A 25,915-nucleotide genomic window follows, 5' to 3' on the forward strand; every position below is an offset into this window, starting at 1 on the left:
CTTTCCAATACTTTTTTCCATTGTACTCTTTGTTTACACCCACCCTAATACTTTGAAACCCAACTGTAATCATTGCTGTTCATTTCCTTTCTACGCTGTGAGCTATTTGACCTCTTTCAACAATTTCTTTCCAGAACCCAGCACAGTGCCTGGTACATGGTAGATATTTCAATGAATGAACAGAGAAATAGAAAAATGAATGCTGTTGTCTTCTGAAGGTAGAACCTCCCTACTCCAGGGCCTTCTCCAGAGGTCTAGGTCCTGGACAGCTCCTGCAGGCTTTTTGCCTCCTAATTGCCTTCTTCACCCCACCTGACCCACCTGGTTCTAGCTGTAACCCAACTGTCCCTGTCTCCACTGAGTCCTTTCTACTTGGTGTTCCGTCAAGATGAGTGTTGCCCAAAGTGTGATACATAGTAATTTTTAGGTGATACTCAGACAATGTCTTTTGACAGTCTTGTATTTACATTCATATATATTTGGCAGAAGGGAATGAGCACATAAAACCTGTAATTTCAGAGAATATTGCTTAGGATGAAACAAATGTAGTGCTGTCATGGGACTCAAGCTTACCTAGACCTCATAAATCAGGGGTGCGGTGCTCAGGCATAATCATAAGTGTTCCAAGCCCTCAATAATGGAACTCTCGGCCGTGCCCATTAGAAGCATAGACAACCATGACTTACACCAAGAGGGAAGGTCTCCCACATGCTGAATTTTACAGGTACCTCTGGGTTTTATTAAGTGATATGTTGAAATATCACTTCCTAAAGTTGCTGAGTATGTATATGTACACTTAAATATAACAGATAAAATAGTTGAATATTTTTGAGCTGTTTTAACCACATCCTTGGTCTTCCTAGGTGGTGCTAATGGTAAAGAATCCACCTGCCAATGCAGGAGACATAAGAGACACAGGTTCATTCCCTGGCTCAGGAAGATTCCCTGGAGAAGAGCATGACAACCCACTCCAGTATTCTTGCCTGGAGAATCCCATGGATGGAGAAACCTGCCAGGCTACAGTCCCTAAGGTTGCAAAGAGGCAGACACTACTGAAGCAACTTAGCATGCCAACATGCACATAGCCATGTCCCAAAGCAAGTTCACATTTTTAGTGGGTTAATATAGAAGCTAACAGGTTTGTCTCATTGATGTGGATTGTTATCTTTGTCTGAAATCCTAACTAGATCCAAAAGTTCCATTATAATCAACAAGAAACTTATATTCAACCATACATTTTATTTATTTGCTTTTTAGCTGTGCTGGGTTTTAGCTGCAGCACATGAGATCTTCAGTTGTTGTTGTGGCGTGCAGGGATCTTTAGCAGTGGCATGCAAACTCTTAGTTGTGGCGTGTGGGATCTAGTTCTCTGATCATGGATGGAACCCTGGGACCCCTGCATTGGAAGTGCAGAGTTTTAGCCACTGGACCACCAGGGAAATCCCCAGCCACACATTTTATAAGTCAGTTTGATTTATTCTGGTTTTCATTTGTCACTTTTACTTTTCATTCTTAAAAGTTCAATAACATTGTTTTTATAGAATTTACTATATTTCATCAAATGTAATATATCACTGATAAGTAAAACACATCATTATTTTATGTGCTACTAAAATATGATGTTGCCAATTATAATTGTAAGATGCCATTAATCCTAAGATACATCTCAATTTCAGAGGTGTTAAAATTATTTTTAAGTTGATAAAATGTCATATGTGTATACTTTACTTCTATTTCAGCACATAATACTTATATTCCATTTATCATAGTAATACAAAGTTTCTCCTTTGAAAAGAATGTAATTGAACAAGTGATTTAGCAGAAAATATTGTATAAGTTGGAGTAGAGGTAGTATGTGTGCATGCTGTCCTGTTTTATTCTTTGCAACTCCATGGACTGTAGCCCGCCAGGCTCCTCTGTCCATGGGATTTTTCAGGCAAGAATACTGGAGCAGGTTGCCATTCCCTCTTTCAGGGGATTTTCCCAATCCAGGGATTGAACCTTCATCACTTGCATCTCCTGCATTGCAGGAGGATTCTTTACCTGCTGACTCATTGGGAAGCCAGAGGTGGTATATAAAATCCTGGAGGTGGTAGCCAAGTGACTGTGCCTTGGACAAGAGTCTAGACCCAGATTCTGTCCCTTGTCCACCCCTGCCAGATCAGACCAACCCGGCCACCCTCCAGCCCTGTGCCCAGATCCACATGAGGGAACGCCTGACTCTTCCACTGAGAGTGGGAGAGGAGTCTGAGCTCATGCTCAGGAGTCTGAGATGCCCATGCTCAGGTTGAGGAATGTGACTATCATTCATTGAAGTTATTTGATGAGAGTGAAAAGAAATTCCCAGGAAATAGACTCATTATAGGCATTGGAATAACCTGGTGTGTGTGTGTGTTAGTTTCTCAGTTGTGTCTGAATCTTTACAACAACATGGACTGTAGCCTACCAGGCTCTTCTGTCTATGGGATTCTCCAGGCAAGAATACTGGCGTGAGTAGCCATTCCCTTCTCCAAGGGATCTTCCTGACCCAGGGATTAAATCTGGGTCTCCTGCATTGCAGGCAGATTCTATACCATCTGGGAATCCCAGGAGCAATCTGGACTTGCCTCTATTTAAATAACAGCATACTCAGAGGTTTCTCTTTTGTTTTCTTTTGAACCCAAGAAATAAGTGAGGAGGGGAAAAGAGCATTTGAGTCTCTGTTGATGAGCAATTTACTCGCTGATAATGGCTGAAAAGTGAAAGTGAAAGTGACTCAGTTGCTGTCAACTCTTTGTGACTCCATGGACTGTACGTGGGATTCTCCAGGTTAGAATACTGGAGTGGGTAGCCTTTCCCTTCTCCAGGGATCTTTCCAACCCAGGGATCGAGCCAGGTCTCCCTCATTGCAGGCGGATTCTTTACCAGCTGAGCCACAAGGGAAGCCCAAGAATATTGGAGTGGATAGCCTATCCCTTCTTCAGGGGATCTTCCCGACCCAGGAATCAAACCGGGGTCTCCTGCATTGCAGGGGATTCTTTACCAACTGAGCTAATGGCTACCCGAGCACTAAACAGTCAGTTTCCGTGATTATCAAATGAAAGAATGGTCGATTTTGTTCTTCATAATAGATTTGTCAGTTGAGAGTAACTATGAATAACCTGAAGCAAAATGTATTTCATTGATAAAGTAGAGAAGCAGCTAATTTCCTTCTTCCAGAATAGGAAAAGTAAAATCACTTTAAAGGAAAGAGTGAAAAACGGTTAACTTTCTATTGGTGAAACTCTGTGCTTTCGTATACCATCTCCCTGGATGTTGCAGGGGATTTGTGCTCCTTGTACTTCCAGCTCTCACCTTGCTCTGGATCCAGCCCTTGGACTGCAGTGCGTATTTCCCTGGGAGCCACACACAGAACCTTTCGATTGCTTATTCTTGAAGGTTATTGTCATCATTAACCAGATGCAATAGTGCAGGAGATCACAAGCCATACACGCTCTGTTGCTTGTCTGTTTTTGCAAACTTGATTTGGAAGGTTTTAGTGTAGATATAATTGAGAAGATAAATTGAACACATATGCATATTCTAATAAAGGTATTCTTCCAAGTCAGCAAATAATCACATCATATTAAGGACCAAGGAAACTATTACAGTATAATAAAGTAGAAAAGCCTTATAATAAAAGATTATTTATAGGCTATTAGTTATTAGTACAGTTTTTAAAATATAATCAATAACAATTAGCAAAACTGATAACATTGGAGATACAGCTACTTCCACTCACTAGTACAAATAATACGAGCAATAATTCTATTTAGTAATACCAATCGAAAGCTAAATCTCTCCTATGCTCTTTGTCTGTCCTTATGGGTGTTTTTGTTTACCGGATCATTACTACATATTTTATAAGAACTATTTCCTGGTATTCATAAAAGTTATTGATGTCATACAGTAAATTTTGAAATGTATTCCTGGATTAGAATAAAATTATAAGAATAACCCAGTCCTGTCTCCTTTCTCCAAGCACATGTAGTGGTCAGAAAGCCAAATATATTAAGAAGCAGAATCATGGGATCTTGACGTCTTAGGTCAGGTTCCCTAGAAACAGAGTCTGAGACAAGAATTTGTGTGCAGGTGATTTCAGATCAGTTCAGTTCAGTCACTCAGTTGTGTCTGACTCTGCAACACCATGGACTGCAGCACACCAGGCCTCCCTGTCCATCACTAACTCCCAGAGCTTGCTCAAACTCATGTCCATTGAGTCGGTGATGCCATCCAACCATCTCATCCTCTGTTGTCCTCTTCTTCTCCTGCCTTCAATCTTTCCCAGCATCAGGATCTTTTCCAATGAGTCAGTTCTTCGTATCAAGTGGTTTATTAAGGGATAAACCTGTAAGAAAGTGAGAGGAGCAGGATGGGGCAGGAGAAATGCCAAGTAGCATGTGGATCAGATGGTCTATCCCTGGCCTGATGAAGGCAGAGGGATAAATTGCACCATAGAGGACAACTGTGAGCTTTCATAAGCCAATATTCGCAGCAGCTGGGGGGTGGGTGTAGGGGCCAGGAACACGGATCTGCTTGGAGCATTAACAGCACTCTGTGCTATGCTTAGTTGCTCAGTTGTGTTTGACTCTTTGCAACTCCATGGACTGTAGCCCGTCAAGCTCCTCTGTCCATGGGGATTCTCCAGGCAAGAATACTGGAGTGGGTTGCCCTGCCTTCCTCCAGGGGATCTTCCCAACCCAGGGATTGAACACAGGTCTCCTGCATTGCAGGCAGATTCTTTACCATCTGAGCCACCAGAGAAGCTCAAATAATATAACCTTAGAATAAATATGTTGCAGATTCTAGAAATCAATCCAGGATCTAGGAATCAACCCAGGATCTCCTGCATTGCAGGTGGATTCTTTACCAGCTGATCTACCAGGGAAGCTCCATCATTTGGTGACCGGAGGTGAAGCACAGATGAGAGGGACAAGGATGGCTCCCAGGTTTATAACTTGAACAAATGAATAGATTCCTGGATATAATAGCAACACTCCCCTCATGGCACCAAAACTTAGGACTATAGAACGATGAAAAGATTCATTTTATAAGAAATTTTTCTTTAGCTTTTACTTTCTAGGTAAAACTACCAACTTTGTGATGTATTTGTATAGGTTCAGTTTTCCATTAAAAAAGATAAAGACTTTCTTTTTCAAGTTTGCTCCAGGTGACTCCAGTGGTAAAGAATCTGCCTGCCAGTGCAGGAGATGCAAGAGATGTAGGTTCAATCCCTGGGTCGGGAAGATCCTCTGGAGAAGGAAATGGCAACCCACTCCAGTTTTCTTGCCTGGAGAATCCCACAGTCCACAGGGTTGCAAAGAGTCAGACAAGACTGAGCGCACACACACTAGACGCACTTTTGGATCTTTTCTGTTTATTCTGCTTCCTGTTGAAAATAGATCCCAACTGGTTCTAGGATTTTAACAATTGAACATTCAATCCCAATATTATGTTAGTTTTTAATGAGAAGTAGTTATGTGCTGTTCTTTTTTTAATGTTTTAGTTTGTTTTAATTTTCAAAAAAAATTTTTTTTTTGCCTGCGCTGGTTGTCTTCTGTTGCCTGAAGGTGTCTCACTGCAGTGGTTTCTCTTGCTGCGGAACACTGGGCTCTAGGTGATGGGCTTGGTAGTTGTAGTGTTCAAGCCCAGTTGTCCCTGGCATGTGGAATCCTCCAGGACCAGGAGTCAAACCTGTGTCCTGCACATTAGCAGGCAGTTCCTAACCACTGGACCACCCAAGAAGTCCGTTATGTGTTGTTCTTAGTATATTCATCCTTTACTCCAGAGGTCATTAAACTATGGTCTGTGGGCCAGATCAAGCCTACAACCTGGTGGTGTATGGCAGGAAAACTAGGAGTTTTTACATTTTTAGAGGGTTGCTTAGGAAAAAAAAAAAAAAGTAACATTCAGTATGACTGTATGAGTCACAAAGTCAAAAACAGTTACTACTTAGCCATCTACCGGAAAAGTTTGCCAGCCCCTGCTTCCATTCATTATTGTCTCAAACTTTTTTTTTCAGAAGTATGCTGATTCAATCTGTATTTTGAAAGAAAATCTTATATTCAAAAATTTTATATTAATAAGCCATTTTGTTGTTGTTCAGTCACTAAGTTGTGTACGACTCTTTACAACTCCATGGATGGCAGCACCCCAGGCCTCCTGTCCCTCACTGTCTCCTGGAGTTTATTTACTCATTATTTATTAATTAGTTAATTTATTTTTATTTGCTTATTATTTATTTATTAAATAAGCAATTTATGAAACTATAAAATTATTTTATATGAAGATTCATCACAGAATTTATATAAATAAATTCTATCTCATTGGATCAAACATTTAAATGGGATTCTTTAACAAATTTAGAATAATTCATTTTAAATAAAATAAATATGCATAATTTGTTTTCTAGTTTGAAAAAATGATACAACCTATTCTGTGATGATTGTAAAGAAATTGAAAAATACAAATAGATACAAATGTTAAAAAGTCACCTCCAATTTTGCCTTCCAGAGTTAACCACCATTAACATTTGGCTACGTCTTTTTCTAGGTATATATCCATTTAATTTTTTAAAATGTGGATCACATTGTGTGTATAATAGTATACCGTCCTTTATTCATTTAATGTTATAGTTTTCAAAAGCATCTTACTTGACTGCATTTATTCCACAGAATGAATATGTCACAATTTATTTAAACATCTTCCAATTTTCTGACATTTAGGTTGAAGCTAATTTTTCACTATTGTATTTGCCACAATGAGCATCTTTATGTGTAAATCCAGATCCTCATTTCCGTGTCCTTAGGCTACATTTTTTAAAGAGTAACTATTGTCTCCCCTCCCATTCTCTTCCTTGTCTTCCTTATAAACCCCATTCTTCTTACTGTAAGATCTATAAATGATGGAGTTCCCAGGGCTAGAGACTTGTCTCCTCTCACTCTCTCTGTTTGTCTCCAATGTCACATATACCAAACTTTCACATCTATAAACTGCAACTCCCATATTTACATCACCAGCCCCAGATCATCCTTCTAAGCTCCAGTCCTACATATCCAATACCTTCTTGTGATCTCCATTTGTATGTCTTATACCATGTCAAACAGAAAATGTCCAAAAAGGAGTCAATGGTTCCCTTCTTTCTGCTCCCCTGTCCAAACTCCCTCCTCCTAACTGTCCATTTCAGTAAAGAGACATCACCTTTGCACTAAATTCCCTGTGATAACAACCTGGAAACTGTTAGTGATGTCTCTCTCTCCCTCACTACCTCCATCTATTCAGTCACCAGATCCAGTTGATTCGATCATGGAAATATATGTTCAGTATTTCTATTTCACCGTATCTCCCCAACTCTCACCTAAGCCCCATCCATCTCTTTCCTGGACTGCTAAATTTGTTTCCTAATCAGTCTCTCTGTATCTACTCTTGTCCTGCTCTATCCTGTCCCCATGCAATTCTTCACCATGGAGAAAGTGTCAAAAAAAAGCCTGTTTTTATAACCCCTAAGTAGCTGTTAGGATGAAGATCTTCATGGCAACCATTCCTCACCTTTCCACTTCATCTTGCCACTTTCCCTGAACTCTCTTGCTCCAACCAGTGGTTTCCTTTCAGTTACTTAATTGTGGTAAGCTTCTTTCAACCTCAAAACCTTGTCCAAGATGCTCCCTCTGCCTGTTAGATTCTTCTCTCCCTCTTCAGCTGACCAACCTGTTTCCTGACCCTCCTCCAACACATCCACTACCCCCGTGTGCTCTCGTTGTCATAGCCAGGGACTCTGGGGGCACTTATTCAGTTCAGTTCAGTTCAGTCACTCAGTTGTGTCCGACTCAATGCAACCCCATGAATCACAGCACATCAGGCCTCCCTGTCCATCACCAACTCCCGGAGTTCACTCAAACTCACGTCCATCGAGTCAGTGATGCCATCCAGCCATCTCATCCTCTGTCATCCCCTTCTCCTCCTGCCCCCAATCCCTCCCAGCATCAGAGTCTTTTCCAATGAATCAACTCTTCGCATGAGGTGGCCAGAGTACTGGAGTTTCAGCCTTAGCATTATTCCTTCCAAAGAACACCCAGGACTGATCTCCTTTAGAATGGCACTTATTACAAACTGTAATCCAAATTGTTACATTTTTTCCCTTCTGTAATGGCTTTTTCTCTGTGACAGTGAAATTCCATTTTAGGGCAATTAGTATTTATTTCTTTAATCTCTCTCTCAGTGCCTGGCATGTAATGGGTGCTCAATAAACATTTGTTGATTAACAGATCATGGAGTATAAATATTGTAGAGACATTTAAAAGATATTATCATATAATATCTCAGCCGATTTATAACCCCACTAACCATATATGAGTATTTCTTCTATCACACCCATCCTGACACTGATTGTCATTCTAAATAATTTTAAAATATTTTTACAGGCAAAATTTTACCTCATTATGATTGAAATTGCCTTTCTTTGATTACTAGTGAAGCTGAACACTTTTCACAAATCGGTAGCCTCTCATATATTTTCCAGAGAAGGCAATGGCAACGCACTCCAGTACTCTTGCCTGGAAAATCCCATGGATGGAGGAGCCTGGTAGGCTGCAGTCCATGGGGTCACTGAGGGTCAGACACGACTGAGCGACTTCACTTTCACTTGTCACTTTCATGCACTGGAGAAGGAAATGGCAACCCACTCCAGTGTTCTTGCCTGGAGAATCCCAGGGACGGCGGAGCCTGGTGGGCTGCCATCTATGGGGTCGCACAGAGTCAGACACGACTGAAGCGACTTAGCAGCAGCAGCAGCAGCAGCATATATTTTCTGTGATTTAAAAATTCATGTCATAATGCTTTCACTAAACCATTTTCGTTGCACTATTTTGGAAATTTATTTAGATTAATAACCTATAAAACAGTGCCACCCAACCTGCTTAACTTCATTTGAAGGTCTGGACAGATCTGGGAAATATTGCTCCACAAAGTTTACGTTTAGTCATTGACGATTCCCCCTTAACTGGGATGATCATGTAATTTATCATGGAAACTTGGGCACTATTGAGAGTAAGGGAGGGTGCCAGTAATAATTATGCGAAGACAGCAGGTATAAAGCAGAACTGTCCCGTACAAGCTAAGATGTATGGCCTCTTTAACTCATTTCATATGGACTTAGAATTCTCGGGATGTAGGTCTCAGAGCAGAGGTCCAAGTGGTAATCCAGGGATAAACCGAGGATGTATACTTTGCTTAGTTGTTCAGTCATGTCCGACTCTTTGCGACCATTTGGTTCCCTTATGGACTGTGACTGGCCAGGCTCCTCTGTCCATGGGGATTCTTCAAGCAAGCATACTGGAGTGGGTTGCCATGCCTTCCTCCAGGGGATCTTCCCAACCCAGGGATCAAACCCAGGTCTCCTGAATTGCAGGTAGATTCCTTACCCATTGAGCTACCAGGGAAGCCCAAACTGAGGATAAACCTGCTTTTTGTCCTGAATTTTAATTCAGATGGCTCTGTGCTGTTCAGTGATTCAGCGGCTCAACCTGTGACTTCCTGTTGCCTCTGGTGCCATCCTCACTCATTTGCCTCACCTGCCTGACCCTTGGAGGCATCTGATGATTTCATACAGTTCTCCTTTCATGATGAGGCCAGTGGCCCAAAGAGCTGCAGGGACCACCCTGCTCCTAACTGTAGAGTTGGGCAGAGACAGAGGCAGAGTCAGGTCTCATGGTAGAGTTTTCTCTCCTGTCCCACCTCACCACCTCCCTCCACTTCCCAATGCATTCCTCTTGCTCACGTTACACTGACAATGCCAGCAGCCACTTTCGAATTTTAGAATGCTTCCAATGTTATGTCAAGACGTGGCCAGAAGTTTTCACTTCCATATATATATATATATATATGTATGTATATTTATTTGGCTGTGCTGAGTCTTTATTGCCATGTGGGGGATTTCTCTAGTTGCGGCGACTGGGGGCTACTCTCTAGTTGCGGTATGCGGGCTTCTCATTGTGGTGGCTTCTCTTGCTGCAGAGCACAGGCTCTAAGGCACGCAGGCTTCAGCAGCTGCAGCATGTGGGCTCAGTAGTTGAGGTTCCCGGGCTCCAGAGCATAGGCTCAATAGTTGTGGCACACGAGCTTCCTTGCTCTGTGGCATGTAGGATCTATTCCCAGACCAGGAATAGAACCCATGTCTTCTGCTTTGGCAGGCAGATTCTTTACCACTGAGCCACCAGGGAAGTTTAAGGTATACGCTTTCTCGGCACTTCATCCTGTATCAAGTGATGGGCAAGTGGGCTTCAGTGCCCATCACTTGTAATGCTTTCCTCAGCTCAGGCAGTGTGTCTACAAAATTTCCCAGCTTTTCCTAAACATCCTTTTATGTAATGTATACTCTTCAATGGACTTCCCAGGTGGCAGGAGACTTAGAGTCGTGGGTTCTATCCTGGGTCAGGAAGATCCCCTAGAGTAGGGCATGGCAACCAACTCCAGTATTCTTGCCTGGAGAATCCCACGGACAGAGAAGCCTAGCAGGCTGCAGTCTATAGAGTCCACAAAGAATTGGACACGATTGAAGCAACTTAGCACGTACGAATACCCTTCAATAAAGCTCAAAAAAAAAGAAATTCAGAGTTGCTGACAGACTTGCATTTTCAACAAGTGCTAGGAACTTATGGAAAGTAGAATCTGATGACAGAAAACGTCTGGGGAAAGAAAGGCTGGAGGGTTTCGACAAGTTGAATTTGCATTCGTGCCATCCAGTCTGTGGTATGACTTGATTAGGAAAAGAACAGCAGCCTTCCTCTTTTAATCGTGTCAACAGAGAAGAAATTTCCTACCAGTGGAATTTCCAACAGAGCCTATGTGTACTGTTGTGTACTGAACAACTCCAGAGGGCATGATTTATATTGTCATCTATGCGAAGGGAACCAAATGGCCCCTCCTGGTAGGCACCTGAGGTGGGGTTCACAATACTCCTGGCACTGTTCAGCGCAAGTCTGTGTGGCCATATGCTGAGGTCCTGACTGACACATTCCATGTCAGTTTTCTCTGATAAAGATGCTGTCCCTTTGCCACAGTTAGGCTTGCTTTCTTTACCAATGCCTACAGATTTTTCAGGGTAATCTTCATCTCAAACATGCATTCACCTAGTTTCTGTGAGTGCTGTAGTATTTGTCAAGCCAAGTGTCCTGGTTTCAGGTTTAGAAAATAGGTCATTGGAGCTATCTTTGATGAGCTGAGTTTTGCCTAGATTTTGCTATTTCATTTTTACTGAGGAAAGCACAGGAAATAAATGCAATCTCATGGTTTGCTATAGAATCAAAATATTTCAGATCATTTTTTTTAAGTTGCGCTTTTTTCATTAAAGCATAGCTCTATACATGGAAGAAAAAAGATTATTTTAGGTGTGTATAGGAACCATCTCCAAAATCGCTTCCTCACAGACTAATAAGTTAAATCAATTCATTTGCCCTACAGAAATAAGAGACACACCATGTATTCAACCCACCTAAGGGAGATAGACTTTGGTTTTGAACTGCTGGAGGAACCAACTTTGTATTTCCCAAGTAGGAAAGTGATAAAATGAGGCAGAGACATTTCTAAAAGGTTCTTAAGCTAGAAGAAGCCTTTTAGTGCATTCCCTTAATCATTCAGTCAGTTAATTCATACTATTTGCTTAACACTGGGAGCAGGCAGTCCACCTTCTTCATGAGGAAGCCGAGGTCACAAAAGTGGTTAGAGACACTACAGGAAAGAAAGCCCAGATGTTCTATACTCAGGACACTCCACCCCACGGCGCTGTTAAATATTCCCATACAGTCACACTCAGGTGATCAAACAGGAGAGCATCTGTGTACTGCATGTGACTTGCATGTAATTCATGTAGTAAAGATAAAATACAAACCCCTTTGCTAGCCATATCTTTATTACTCTAAATGCCACAACTTAGAGAAGGTTCAGCATTAGGGCTGATAACTTCAGAATTAGTTTGGAAATTTTGCAAATAAATCTTTTCCCCATCGATTCTTACTCCTTATGATTTAAATATTTCAGTTGTGTCTTTTCACAAATGTTGCCTTTACAGATTAAAATCCTATAAATAGCACTGATCTCTGAGGAAGGTGATCTCATCCAGACCCTCTAAGTATTATTCCAGTTTCCTATCCATGTCAAAATGAAGACCTCAATCTCATGTGGCTGCCTTCTTAAAGGAGTTTATAATAATGTGAAATTCATTTTCTGAGATGTCTAGACTCTTCCTTTTAGACAATGAAATGCTCCGACTTGCTGATTACTGCTGAACTTGTTGACAATTGAGGACGTTGACTGGAGCACGTATGTGCAGAGAGGAACAGCTGCTCTTGCCAGCTGCCTTGTCCTCTGTATAGACATAAACACTGCACAAGGAGCCTCTGCAGGTCAGGAGACAGAGAACTCACTGAGGTGGCTATAAGAAATCAGTTTTGCTTAGTCAATTCATCTGTATGCATCTGGACCAAGGGATGCTGAGCTCTTAGCTCTGTGACTAAGGGCAAGGATTCTGAAGCCCAGCTACCTGGAATCAATATCTGGCTCTGCCACCCAGCTTTCTAGCTTTTGGCATTAATTGCTTAACCTAACTGTCTTCAGCTTCCTTACCTATAGATGGAGATACCAGGTGTTGTATTTTTTTAATAGGGTTTTTGAGGATTAAACGTAACTATTAATCATTCCAGCAGCAAATATCAATCAAGTTCCTATTCCATTCCAATTACCAGGAACAAGATAGAAATAGCCTCTCCCTTTATAGAATTTAGAGTCTTTTTTTCACACCCAAACTCTGATCCATCTGAGGGTTGTAAAGTCAATGGTGAAATGTGACCACATTTTGTTTTAAATGGATTAGGATAGGATTTTACAAAATAAGAGTTTTAGGAAACTTTTTAATATTTTTATATGTATGTATGGCTTGGGTCTTGATCTAAAATGGATTTTTTTAGTCTAGTAAAGATGATCAGCAATTAAACAGCAACTTGGGTATAGCTTATGTGATAAGTGAAGTGTCATGGGAATATGGTAAAGTCATATGATCCCCTTCTGATAGGTACACAGAATCAGAGAAACTGTCCAGGAGGAAGTGACATTGAAGCTGAGACTTAAAGGATGAGTAGAAATTAACCAAAAGAAGTTGGGGGAGGTTGGACAGGAAGCAGTTCCTTTAAGAGCAGTAAGGAGCCCTGGTTAATGAAGACAGGAGAGAGCTGCTCAGATTTGCATGGGGTGTGTGTGGGGGGGGGGGGGAGGGGGGAGGGCGGGGGGAGGTGGTGGTGGCATCTTCGTTGTGGCACATGGGCTTAGTTGCCCCATGGCACGTATGATCTTAGTTCCCCTGAGCAGGGATCAAACCTGAGTCCCTTGCATTGGAAGGCAGATTCATAACCACTGGGCCACCAGGAAAATCTCTCAGATTTGCATTTTAGAAAAGCACTCTGGCTGCTTGCACAGAATGAGAAGATTTGGTAGGGAGAGTGTTTAGTAATTTCAGGACACAGTGGTCTAGACTAGGGTGGGAGCAGTGGGCACTGACAGGGGACAGAACCCTGGTGATTGATGGGGCTGAAAGCGTTCGTCTGGGATGACACCCACCTGACTCACATGTCTGACAACTAATTTACAGAGGCTGCAGGGGACAAATCTAAGTCTGTAAGCCCCAAGCCCCTGACTTGAGGAACTGTTCCTGTAAACAGGAAGACAGGGCCTTTCCATCATTTTGCAAATCATTTCTTCATCCCATTGGACATATCTGTAGACTATTGCCGGGCCTAGCAGTTGGCAGGGTTTCACATTCCAAAGTGGGATGGCTCTTGGCAGGAGATGGAAAGCTGGAAGCAGAATGCAAACTGGGCAAGCTAGGCACCTTGTATGAAGAGAAAAGAGAAAAAAAAAGGGATGGTACTTCCCCATCTGATCCAGAATATCTGGTCAGAAAATAATTTAAAAGGACAGATAATTCAAAGATGTTTCTATTTGGCTTTGAAATGCCGTGCATTTTTGGCAGGGATCTATCTTGCCAAATGTTTTGCTAAGGCATCATTTTGCATTCCCTGAACACAGACCATCTGGGCAGCAGGAGGCTGAGCCTGAACCCAGGAGGGAGACTGCGGGGCTGGCTGAGGAGGTCCTGATGCTTGAAAATTGGATGGAGACCACAGCTCTCTCTTATCACCCCAGTTGATCAACATGTATCTGTCTACCTGTGTCCTACCACAGAGCACAAGCTTTCTCTGACCTAAGCCTTCACATGGTGACTTGAAAAGTAGCTCCCTAGTTTTCAGCACACAGTGTGTTCTACTCCTATCTCTGGACACTCACAGGGCCACCTCTATTCCGCAGCGGGCAGCCCAAAATCAAACCATATTTGGAACAGGAGGCAGGCTGTTTACAGACATTACCATAAAAGACATTTTAAGTTATATTCCGTCCTATTTTACAGAAGAGCTGTAAACGGGACAGACCAGAAGGCCCCTTTCCTGTTATTTATAAATAAGATAGCTGCTTCCAGACAAGTGAAAAGATTAGCTTATCTTCCCTGGCTCAAACCTACCTAAGAGAGGAAAAGAGTCTCATTTCACAGAAATCACTTAAACAAAGGGTCTCTCCCATTTAGAACTTAGAAGAAATGTCAGGGTGGCAGCCACTCCCTACTAAAGAATTCCAAGCATTCCCCCTTTTCTCAATCTGGAGTGTGCCAAGCCAGGGTAGTGGCTTGGTCCAGACTAGAATTCACAGGGAATAATTAGTAACAGGCCCAAATCTGGAAGTTCAAGGAAACTGGTTTTCCCCAATCTGTAGTAAAATTAAGCACTGATTTTTTTTCTTGTTCTTCATTTTCTTAAAAATTTTTTTCCCGCTTTATTGAAGTACAATTGACATATAAAATTATTAGATGTTTTAAGTGTCCACCATGGTGGTTTCATATTTATAGATTATATATATATATATATATATATATGGGACCCTATATATATATGGGCCCCCCCACCCCTGCACCTAGTTATGTTCATCACCTCGTCTATCCTTTTTTTTTTTTTTTTTTGCCTGTGGAAGAACACTTAAGTTCCAAGCACTGTTTTTCATAATCAGAAAAGAGGGCATTTCCTTCTTCCCCAGAGTTGGCTAACAGTTTCTTCACAGGAAACTCGCAATCCTTAAAAGATGCTCTATGACCCAACTCCTTTTCCCAAGTGTCAGTTCTTTCATTTCATAGAACCTTGTTCCTAAAGAGGATGAGCTAACAAACTAACGCCGTTGCAGTGTTTTGAAAAACCCAGCAGACGTTTCTTTGACTCGGTTTTCCGAAAAACTGAAGGAAGCCAAGCCACGCGGCATGTGACCTGACAGCCACCTCTTCCCCTCCTAGGTTGGAGATGGCCAAGGTGGACTCCGGAGGCATGCCCAAACCTTTAGATTCTCCACCTCCATGCCAGACACTCGTCCCATCTGCACTCCTCTGTTCCTCATACACACACGTCTCATAGGTCATTCTCAGCGAGCAGCCAGGAAGGGAAAGAAAACGTGTGCTAAAGCAACAGGTTCCACCCACAGCCTGAACTTGGAAGGGGAGGCTGGAGCCAGGCGACAGGAGCTGGGCGGTGGAGGGAGAGGAAGCGGTGAGGAAGAAGGTGGAAGGGAAATGATGGTGCATGACCACGGAGCACACGTCACTCGGGCTCCCACATGGGCTTGTGTATGTGCGCGTGTAGGGGGAGGGAGGTCCTGCAAGGGGTCACCCGGGGACTTCCGCGTGGGTTTCGGAGGCAGGGGCCTGCGCTTTGGGGTGCCGGGAGGTTTAGGCGGGGTAATGAACCCCGCAGAGAGGGCTTGAGGCGCGCGCAGGAAATATGAATGTGTTTGGGGGGGTTAAAATTCACCACTCTCCCCAGGGAGCCGGCCCTGCTAAGTGGCCATGTCTGCGTCCCTAAAGCCCCCGAGTCCCCTTCCCTTGGGCCTTTTCCCGGCCCCTCCAACCTCGTCCCCTCCCGGCCTCCCGCCCCAGCCTGCGGCCGAGAAAGCCGGGAGAGCGGACTCCGCCGCGCCCGGCAGCCTCTGGGCATGCTCGGTGGCGGGACCCGCTCCGCGCCGGCAGGGCGCGTCCTCCTTCCCCCAGGGTGGCGGCGGCGCCTGCAGCCACGGCCGCCGCGCCCCGGCCCCGCACACCTTTGGGGGCGGCGGGAGCCACCCTGCCCAGTGGGAGCCGAGAGGGCCCCCCACCCGGAGCCTTCCAGCGAGCAGAGGCGGGGCTGGCTCAAGGGGCGCGGAGGCGGGAGTGAGACCTCCGAGCTGCTGCGGTTCCTTAGAAAGTAAAGCTCAGCTCTCTCGCGGAGCCGGCCTCCGGGCCGCCGGCGGGGGCGGGGCGGGGCCGGGTAGGGGGTGGTCTCCGCGCCTAGCGCGAGGTGCAAATTTAGTAGCCGCCCACCCTCTTCTTGGTGCCCGCCCCCAGGGAATTAGAATTCTCTGGGAAAGTGTCTGGTTGTTGGAGAATCCCTGGAGCGGGGTGCGGGGGCGCACCCGGCACAAAATGGTTAAAAAAGTCCACGCGCGACCAGGGGCCCCTGTTATGAAAAGTCTGCGCGCCAGCGCCTGGGCACCCCCTTTGCTGATGTGAGGGTCAGTAGTCCGGGGGAAATCCGCTCGTCGCAGGGGAAAGGATGCGATGAGGGAAGCCTCAAGCCGTGCCGGCTCCCACCCCGACGCCTTCTCGGGGGCGCACCTCCAGCCTGACGGGCGCGGGGCACTACTGGGCCGGGGCGTTCGCGGCGGGCGGCGGGCGGCCGGAGCAGGCTCGGTCAGCGGCTCACTCTCTCTGCCTCCTCCCCCCAGGATTACCGAGAGGATGGGATGGATCTAGGCAGTGACGCCGGCAGCAGCAGCAGCAACAGCAGCCGCGCCAGTTCGCAGTCCAACTCCACCAAAGTGACCCCTTGCTCCGAGTGCAAATCCTCGTCGTCGCCGGGGGGCAGCCTGGACTTGGTGTCTGCCCTGGAGGACTATGAGGAGCCCTTCCCGGTTTACCAGAAGAAGGTGATTGATGAGTGGGCGCCGGAGGAGGACAGGGAGGAGAAGGAAGAGGAGGACGGGCGCCACGAGCGAGGGTACAGGGATGACCGCTGTCCGGCCCGGGAGCCGGGGGACGTGAGCGCCGGGACCCGCAGCGGCGGGGGCAGGAGCGCCACCACCGCCATGCCGCCCCCGGTGCCCAACGGCAACCTCCACCCGCACGAGCTCCAGGACCTCAGGCACAATGGCAACGTGGTGGTGGCCGGCCGGCCGAGCGGCTCCCGGGCCCCGCGCCGGGCGGTCCAGAAGCCCCAGCCGGCAGGGGGCCGGCGCGGCGGCCGGGGCCCGGCGGCCGGGGGCCTCTGCCTTCAGCCCACGGACAGCAGGACGTGCGTCCCTGAGGAGCCCCCGGTTCCCCCTATGGACTGGGAGGCGCTGGAGAAGCATCTGGCTGGGTTGCAGTTCCGGGAGCAGGAGGTGCGGAACCAAGGCCAGACGAGGACCAACTCCACCTCCGTAAGTTGGCCGGGGTGCGTGCTCACGCGCGCACACACGTACCCACCCCGCGCACGGCCCGCACGCTCCCTCCCCGCGCTCGCGCCAGCCGCCGGCCCCATTCATTCTGCCGCGAGGGTGGGGGCCGGGCCGGGGAGGCTGTCTTCTGCTTCCCCGGGGTACGGTTGCTCAGTCTTTGAGCTGTCTGGGTTTGCAGGATGGGCGGAGAGGAGGGAGGGGCAGACAGAGGGCAACGGAAAGTCGGGTTAGTGGAACTGGCGACTCATTTTAATGGAATTACTTATGGAGACGAGACTGTGAGTCACTTGCCTGAAAATAAATCCGGGGAGATTTTGGCACCAAAGCCGGTACCCTGCGGTGATATTTCAAGTCGTAATACTCGTGGTTTTGTCAAGCGTGGCGGGTCTCCCTTCGCTGCCACTGATGTCTCGCCCATATATAGGCTGTCCCTGCGCAGAAGCATGCATTCGCCTGCCCACACCTCCGGTGAGGCAGCACGCGTTGTTCCCTCTTGACGTGTGTGCGGATGCTCCGGAATTGGAATGGGCTGACCGGCCTACTCAGACTTTTTTCCTTTCTGAAACCCGACTTATTGTTGACCTGCTAGGATAAGGGAGTGGTTCTTTCCTCTGTCGGCTGACTCACCCCACTGTCCGGTGAATCCCTCCTAGTTTTGATAAGGAGCCACTTGCGGTTCCTTGCCAGAGGCTTGTGCCTCAGTTCAGGAAACTCAGAGAGGAAAGGGTACTAGAGTGGAAAAGAGGGAGGGAAGGAGGGCTGCATCTATAAGAAGCTCTGGCAGGTTCACACTTGTCTCGACATCTCTTTTTGCCCCTGAGAGGAGAGCAGATAAATGACTTAAAAGAACAGCATTATGAGAGTAGCTCCTCTATTTATCACTGTTTTGGGAGAAAGCAACAGTTGTAATTTGAAATCATTAATGACGATCGTACGTGGGGTTGAAGGGTACACAGTTTAAATGAGAGTCTCTCTGTGTGTGGCAGCTGTGTGGCAGTGTGGGAGAATGCTTGCTTGCAGGTGTAATTTTTGGCTTCCTGGCCCTAGGGCTACTGGAAATTGGGTGCATGCACTTATGACTTCAGGGGTAAGGACAGTAACTGTGTTTCACAGAGAAATTGGCATGGTTTCTATGAGAGAGAGCTCTTGGCTGACAGAGCCTATTGGTTAGTGTCCCTTGAGAAAGTACCTATTAAATTAACACACTCATTTTAATCCCAGCTGTTTACCATGGCCACTAGCAGACTCGGAATCTTTCCATTACGGCCAGTACTTGCTCTTGTATCTTGCAATTCAAAACATCCTTCTCCCACTTAGTGCTGAGAAAAAATATCTGATTAAGCTCCCTGGACTTAAACAGTAACTTGCAGATTAATAAGTTTCCTTTACTATGGCCTGACATTTTTACATTCCAGGAAAATGTAATCATTGGGTTATGCATGCAAAGTTAGGGTTTAATGATGACAATGAGCTCCATTATTCAGAATGTTCTTGAGCACCCATGTTGTTGTTGGTCAGTTACTAGGTAATGTCTGACTCTGGGACCCCATGGACTGCAGCATGCCAGGCTTCCCTGTCCTTCACTATCTCCTGGAATTTGCTTAAACTCATGTGCATCGAGTCGGTGATGCCATCCAACCATCTCATCCTCTGTCGTCTCCTTCTTCTCCTGCCCTCAATCTTTCCCAGCCTCAGCATCTTTTCCAATGAGTTAGCTCTTTGCATCAGATAGTCAAAGTATTAGAGCTTCAGCTTCAGCATCAGTCTTTCCAGTGAATATTCAGGGTTGATTTCCTTTAGGATTGACTGGTTTGATCTCCTTGCTGTCCAAGGGACTCTTCATGACTCCGGTGCTAAATTTAAAGTCTGATTCCCAGGGCTGCAGTGACACATCTGTCCACGTAGGCCTGGAATTATGGTGAACAAGGTAGGGATATAGATTGACTTCCTTCTAGGAACTTAAAATCTAATGGCTCACCTAACAGACCTGCTTCTGCCAACACACACACACACACACACACACACACACACACACACATACACACTCCTTTCTAGCTATTGTGGAGACTGAATCTTTCCTTCTTGGGCCATCTTTGAAACCTGAGGTGTCTGGTCTCCTCACCTAGTAAACAGTTTGCTTGTATGGGTTCCTCCTCCTTCCTTCCCTCACCCTCCTGAAGATGTCCCCTCTGGGTATTTCTTTCACAGAAATTTGGGTTCCATTGCTCTAAAGCAAGTATGTGTACAGGAAAAATGGGAGGGGGAAATGGCCTTTGAGGTTGTTGAATATTGAATTTTTCCATAGTTTGGAAAAATTTGAACAAAACTACTAGCCATTATTGGGTTAGAATAGTGATTATCAAGCTGTAAGTTCTCCCTGAAATCACCTTATCACATTTAAAAAAAATAAAATTAAATAGAATGTACTACAGTGACTGATTTTTTTTTTTTAAGTTTTATTTCAGTTGCATGTAGACACTGGGTTACAGTGTAAGATTTCTTTTGCTCTGTGGGTCACTGTCATAAAAGTATGGAAAACACTGATTAAAATCCTGTTTACTCCTGCCTGGAATAAGTGTGAGAATTTATAACCCTGGGGACAGAAGCTTGAGAGTCACAAAGGTGTTGGTGTGGAAGAAGTCTGTCTTGAAGGAACTGCTCAAATCGAGTGTTATTTTTTCAGTTCAGTTCAGTTTAGTCGCTCAGTCGTGTCCGACTCTTTCCGACCCCATGAATCACAGCACGCCAGGCCTCCCTGTCCATCACCAACTCCCAGAGTTCACTCAGACTCACGTCCATCGAGTCCGTGATGCCATCCAGCCATCTCATCCTCTGTCGTCCACTTCTCCTCCTGCCCCCAATCCCTCCCAGCATCAGAGTCTTTTCCAATGAGTCAACTCTTTGCATGAGGTGGCCAAAGTACTGGAGTTTCAGCTTCAGCATCATTCCCTCCAAAGAAATCCCAGGGCTGATCTCCTTCAGAATGGACTGGTTGGATCTCCTTGCAGTCCAAGGGACTCTCAAGAGTCTCCTCCAACACCACAATTCAAAAGCATCAATTCTTCGGTGCTCAGCCTTCTTCACAGCTCAACTCTCACATCCATACATGACCACTGGAAAAGTCATAGCCTTGACTAGATGGACCTTTGTTGGCAAAGTAATGTCTCTGCTTTTGAATATGCTATCTAGGTTGGTCATAACTTTTCTTCCAAGGAGTAAGCGTCTTTTAATTTCATGGCTGCAGTCACCATCTGCAGTGATTTTGGAGCCCCCCAAAATAAAGTCTGACACTGTTTCCACTGTTTCCCCATCTATTTCCCATGAAGTGATGGGCACCTCCTTAAAAGCTGGGTGTGGAATTTGACAGCAAACAACAAAATTCTGTAAAGCAGTTATCCTTCAGTAAAAAATAAATAACATAAAAAGTTGTGTGTAGGTTTCCCTGGTGGCTCTGGTGAAGAATCTGCCTGCCAGTGCAGGAGACACGGGTTCAACACGGGTTCAATCCCTGGTCCAGGAAGATCCCACATGCTCCGGAGCAACTGAGCCCAAACACCGTAACTGCTGAGCCTGTGTACTAGAGCCTGGGAACCTCAGTTACTGAGCCCATGTGCTACAACTGCTGAAGTCCACGTACCCCAGAGCCTGTGCTTTGCAACAAGAGAAGCCACTGCAAGTGGTAAAGAACCTACTTGCCAATGCAAGAGATGTAAGAGATGAGAGTTCAGTCCCTGGGTCGGGAAGATCCTCTGAAGAAGGGGATGGTAACCTATTCCAGTATTCATGCCTGGAAAATCCCATGGACAGAGGAGCCTGGTGGGCTGTGTCCACAGGGTTGCAAAGAGTGGGACACTACTGAAGCAACTTAGCACACACGCACTGCAGTGAGAGGCCTGTACACTGCAGCTGGAGAGTAGCCCCTGCTCTCCACAGCTGGAGAAAAGCCCGCGCAGCAGCGGAGACCCAGCACAGCCATAAATAAATAAGTCATTTTTAAACAGGGCTGTGTGCAAATATATTTAAGTGAAGTTAATACATAGTACTGAGAGGAAGGGTATAAAATGAAAAAGAAGGGCACCTCTTTTTCCTCTGTGAGGAGACCCAAATAAGCTATTCCCACCTCCCGACTTTTGCCTGTGCGGTTAGCTCTGTGTGGAATTGAGTGACTGGTTCCTTGTCATCATCTCAGACTGTACTCAACTCACTTCCTCAGAGAGGCTGTCCCTAAGCCCCCTCCCAAGTGCAGAGTAAGGTACTCCACCCTCTACCCAGGCACTCCTTGTGTATTCTCTTAGTGCTTGTCACTGCCTGACATGATCTTATTCAGTTCTTCATTTTTGGTCTTTTTAGAATCGAATTGGAATGCAGTGGGCTAGCCTGCATTGTTTTATTGCTGTAACCTAGTATCTGTGTTAGTTCTTGAATACTGAATGAATGAATGAAGTGTTTATAAGACTCACATGCCCCAGACCTAAAAACCAGTCCCCTTATTGTACCGTTGAGAAAATTGAGCCCCAGAGAGGTTAAGTGATTTGTAGAAGACCCCAGTAAGAAAATCATGAAAGGGATTTTGTTCTTTTTTCTGTTGCTAGATTGGGGTTTTTTTCCTTTCTCCAGTTGTGGGGTTTTGCTTAAAATTAATTGAAATAAAAGGAAAGAGCTTCCACCTTCCTGAAATAACTTAAAGGGTTTCCTAATGGCAGGTCCTCTCTTGTGTTTCCTCAGTGTTAAGGACAAGTAAACTAGGAGATCATCAAAATCCCATGACTTTATGAGTCTCTTCTCACAGACAGGCTTTGGTTTGGTTTGGTTTGAATGGAATAATATTGAGTTCTGTCCATCAAAGCAGTGACAGCCTCCTCACCCTTGTTCATGCCCCTTTCTTCCTCTCACCTACAGTGACAGGCTCAAAATGAAGGACTGAGATTGCAAAGATGTCTTGACAATCAGCTGTCTCTAATCTGGGGAAGATTTAGAGGCAAATTTAAAAACACAGTGTTTGGGTAGGATGAAAAACCTAGGGCTGACCGTAACTTTGTGACCGTTTCAAGTAGCTAATCTCTTTTGCTGCCAGTGGATGGGGAGGAGCGTGGATGCCCCTGGGAACTGTCTTTGGTGTCAGAGCAGGAGGGGCCTGGGGAGTCTTGAAGGAGCCTCTGGTGACCTGACTTCCTGCTGTCTTCTCTGAGCCGTTCCAGCACAAACCTGCATGGCCTCAGATGGCCCAGCCCCTCCTAAATGTCCAGCCCCTCACCTTGATGTCAGAGCCTTGAGGGCAGCGAGGTCACTTTACTCCACTGCCTTATCCCCAGTAGCTCCCTTGGGCCCCAGGGATGCCTGGCATTATGGAGGGGCTGGGTAGGGGGTGAGGTTCCATCCAACAACCAGCACTATTCCCCGAAGTCCCCCCTTCAGTTGGCCAGACCTTACCCCCATCCCGTGTCCCTGTGTTTCTCATGGTCCTGCCCTGCACCTGCAGGTGTGTAAAGGCTCTTGGTAAACTCAAGGGCCGCACGCAACCCAGAACTAGAGTACCAAGTTATGTGAGTCCTGCCCCCATATGTTTACTGTGCTGTGCTGTGCTTAATCGCTCTGCTGTGCTTAATCACTCTGCTGCTGCTGCTAAGTCACTTCAGTCGTGTCTGACTCTGTGCCATCCCACAGACAGCAGCCCACCAGGCTCCCCCGTCCCTGGAATTCTCCAGACAAGAACACTGGAGTGGGTTGCCACTTCCTTCTCCAATGCATGAAAGTGAAAAGTGAAAGTGAAGTCGCTCAGTCGCGTCCGACTCTTAGCAACCCCATGGACTTCAGCCCACCAGGCTCCTCCGTCCATGGGATTTTCCAGGCAAGAGTACTAGAGTGGCGTGCCGTTGACTTCTCCGGCTTAATCGCTCAGTCATGTTCAATTTTTTGTGACCCTATGGATTGTAGCCCAGCAGGCTCTGTCCATGGGGATTCTTCAGGTGAGAATACTGGAAAGGGTTGCCATACCCTCCTCCAGGGGATCTTCCCAACCCAGGGATTGAACCCAGGTTTCCCGTATCGCAGGCAGATTCTTTACCATCTGAGCCACCGGGAAAGCCCACTCTTTGAGAACTGGTATGGACAACTCTTAGGGAAACCTGAATTTCCCTTCCTGTTTCCCTCTTCTGAACACATTCCCAAGTGGTTGGCTTTCCCTTTCTCCTGCTTCTCCAGGACCTTAGTTTGTCACAGTATCATTCTTCTGTCTCCCCATCACCCAAGTGGAGTTGGGGTGCCCACTGCCTCAACCTACTCCTCTTCCTAAATGGAGTATAACTTCACTCCTTTTTCTCAATGGTCTTTCTGTGAAATTTTCTCAGGCTTTGTGATACTTCATGTTGAACCTGTTCTACCTCTGGAAAGTCACTCCTTTTTTCTCCCTTTGACTTCTCCTTTTGATTTTTTATTAAAAAAAAAAAAAAAACTCCATTGAGGCAGAATTGACATACAATTAACTGTACATTTAAAGTATGCAGTCTGATGAGCTGTGACTTATGTGTACACCAGTGAAACCATGGCTAAAGTCAAAGTAATGAACCTATCTTTCACTCCCTGAAGTAAACGCATGCTGCTTTGTAATCCCCCCATTCTGTCCCTTGGCAACCGCTGATTTTATTTCTATCACTATGAGTTAGCTTGCATTTTCTAAAACTAATGTAAAAGGAATTATATAATATGCACTCATCTTTTTGTCTGACATGTTTCAGTCAGCATATAATTATTTTGTGCTTTGTCTGTGTTGTTGCATGTGTTAATAGCGTATTCCTTTTGATTGCTGAGTCCCATTTTATGGATATACTCTATTGCCCAGTTGAGGGACCTTTGGGTTGTTTCTATTTATTTGTTTTTGTCTATTACAAATAAAAGTGTTATGAATATTCACATACAAGTCTTTCCATGGACATATTCTTTTACTTCTCTTAGGAAAATACCTAAGAATGGAATGACTGGATCGTATGAGAGGTGTGTGTTTAACTGTTTGAGAAGTTGCCTGTTTTCTAAAGAAGTTGCCCAATTTGATGTTGGCTTCCTCTCCCACCAGTTGCTGTATTCCTCCTGTGTTCTTGGGGACTGGCGGACATGTCTCTTCAGGTGATTGGGGTAACTGCTCCCCTCTGCCTTAAGAGAAAACCCCAGCAAAATACCAGGATCACATCTTATATCCAACCTGCAGTCATTATACTCATTGTTCAGAAAAAGAAAAGGACTCGTTTTTAAATTACAATTCTAATTGTAGACCTGAAACATTTTAATCGCCGTTTTATTATTTTTTTTACTGTCTATGACAGGTGCATTTCCCTCTTTTAATGAGAAGATAAGAATAATTTTAATTGACATGTTAATTGAAAGTAGATTCTCCTGGTGAAGTTATTTCCAAAGTACTTGAAAGCAGTTTGTCTTTTTATTTGTTTGTACTGTTAACCAGTAGCAAACTTTAAATTACCTACATTTCTTCCTAGAAGTACTAATTACAGGTTGTTTTCAGTGTATTCTGTAAGAATTACAACCCAATTACTCCTCCATCAACGACACTGCTAAAGTAGCTTTGAATGGCTAAGTAGTTTGTTTCCTTAGTTACTTAGGCTATGTTTAAATTACATGAATTCCTGTTTTTATAGACTAAATTAAGACATCTTTATTATTCCTGCAAAATATAGTAAAGTTTGTATTTAATAAGTTATGTGATTCCTCAGCCTGGGACACCACAGTGAAAACATTCTGAGTGGTTTGCAGTTACCATTTATCCTTCTTAGCAGGACGTGACCGTATTACAATCACTTTTTTTTTTTAACCATAACTGGAAATGATTGGGGCTGACTGTATTCTGTGTATCACCTTACACACCTTTGAAATATTTAGTGTCATCACTGTCTGCTTTTCTAATTTATGTTGATTCCTGTTTAAGAGCTGCAAGGCTGCTCTATCCATTAGCATGTAACTCAAGAAAGAAATATGATTGGCTTTTCCAAAAAAAAATAGATTGCAGGTTAACCATAAGGTTCTCAGGCTCTGTGTATTTCTGCTACCATCTGATAGTTTACCCGACTGCAGAAGAACCTTTGGAAAATATTGTAGTTGGATTAAAGGAAATCTATGCCCACCAGTTGGTTTGCACATCATGGTCCTTTAGAACCTTCTGAGGAACAGTCATGGTGCAGATCTGAAAAACAGATGCAGATATGCTCATCACACATTCTCTGAGCTGTTTGAGCATCTCCCCACTGACATCGCATCACTTTCCTCCATCCATTTCTAGCTCAGCCTGCACTTTCAGCTCCAGATCCTTCACCTGGTATTCCTTGTGACTTCACTTCCAGGA

At 45.0% G+C, this 25,915-nt stretch overlaps 1 protein-coding gene across 5 annotated transcripts in view; it reads left to right on the forward strand.

Moving 5' to 3' along the window:
- Window positions 1-25,915, forward strand: part of LOC120868847 (schwannomin-interacting protein 1) — a 182,910-nt gene that overhangs the window by 17,962 nt on the left and 139,033 nt on the right. For 2 of the 5 annotated variants that reach the window (XM_040247755.1, XM_040247763.1), the window contains exons 1-2: window positions 15,443-15,724; window positions 16,858-17,550. In XM_040247755.1, the coding sequence (XP_040103689.1) occupies window positions 15,458-15,724; window positions 16,858-17,550 (960 nt within the window). In that variant the 5' untranslated portion in view covers window positions 15,443-15,457. Of the gene's footprint in view, window positions 1-15,442; window positions 15,725-16,489; window positions 16,645-16,857; window positions 17,551-25,915 lie in introns of those variants that run through there. The other 3 variants (XM_040247785.1, XM_040247777.1, XM_040247773.1) reach the window with 2 other exon arrangements.

Source organism: Oryx dammah, unplaced genomic scaffold, assembly GCF_014754425.2.
Source record: "Oryx dammah isolate SB20612 unplaced genomic scaffold, SCBI_Odam_1.1 HiC_scaffold_2, whole genome shotgun sequence".
Taxonomy (NCBI): Eukaryota; Metazoa; Chordata; class Mammalia; order Artiodactyla; family Bovidae; genus Oryx; species Oryx dammah.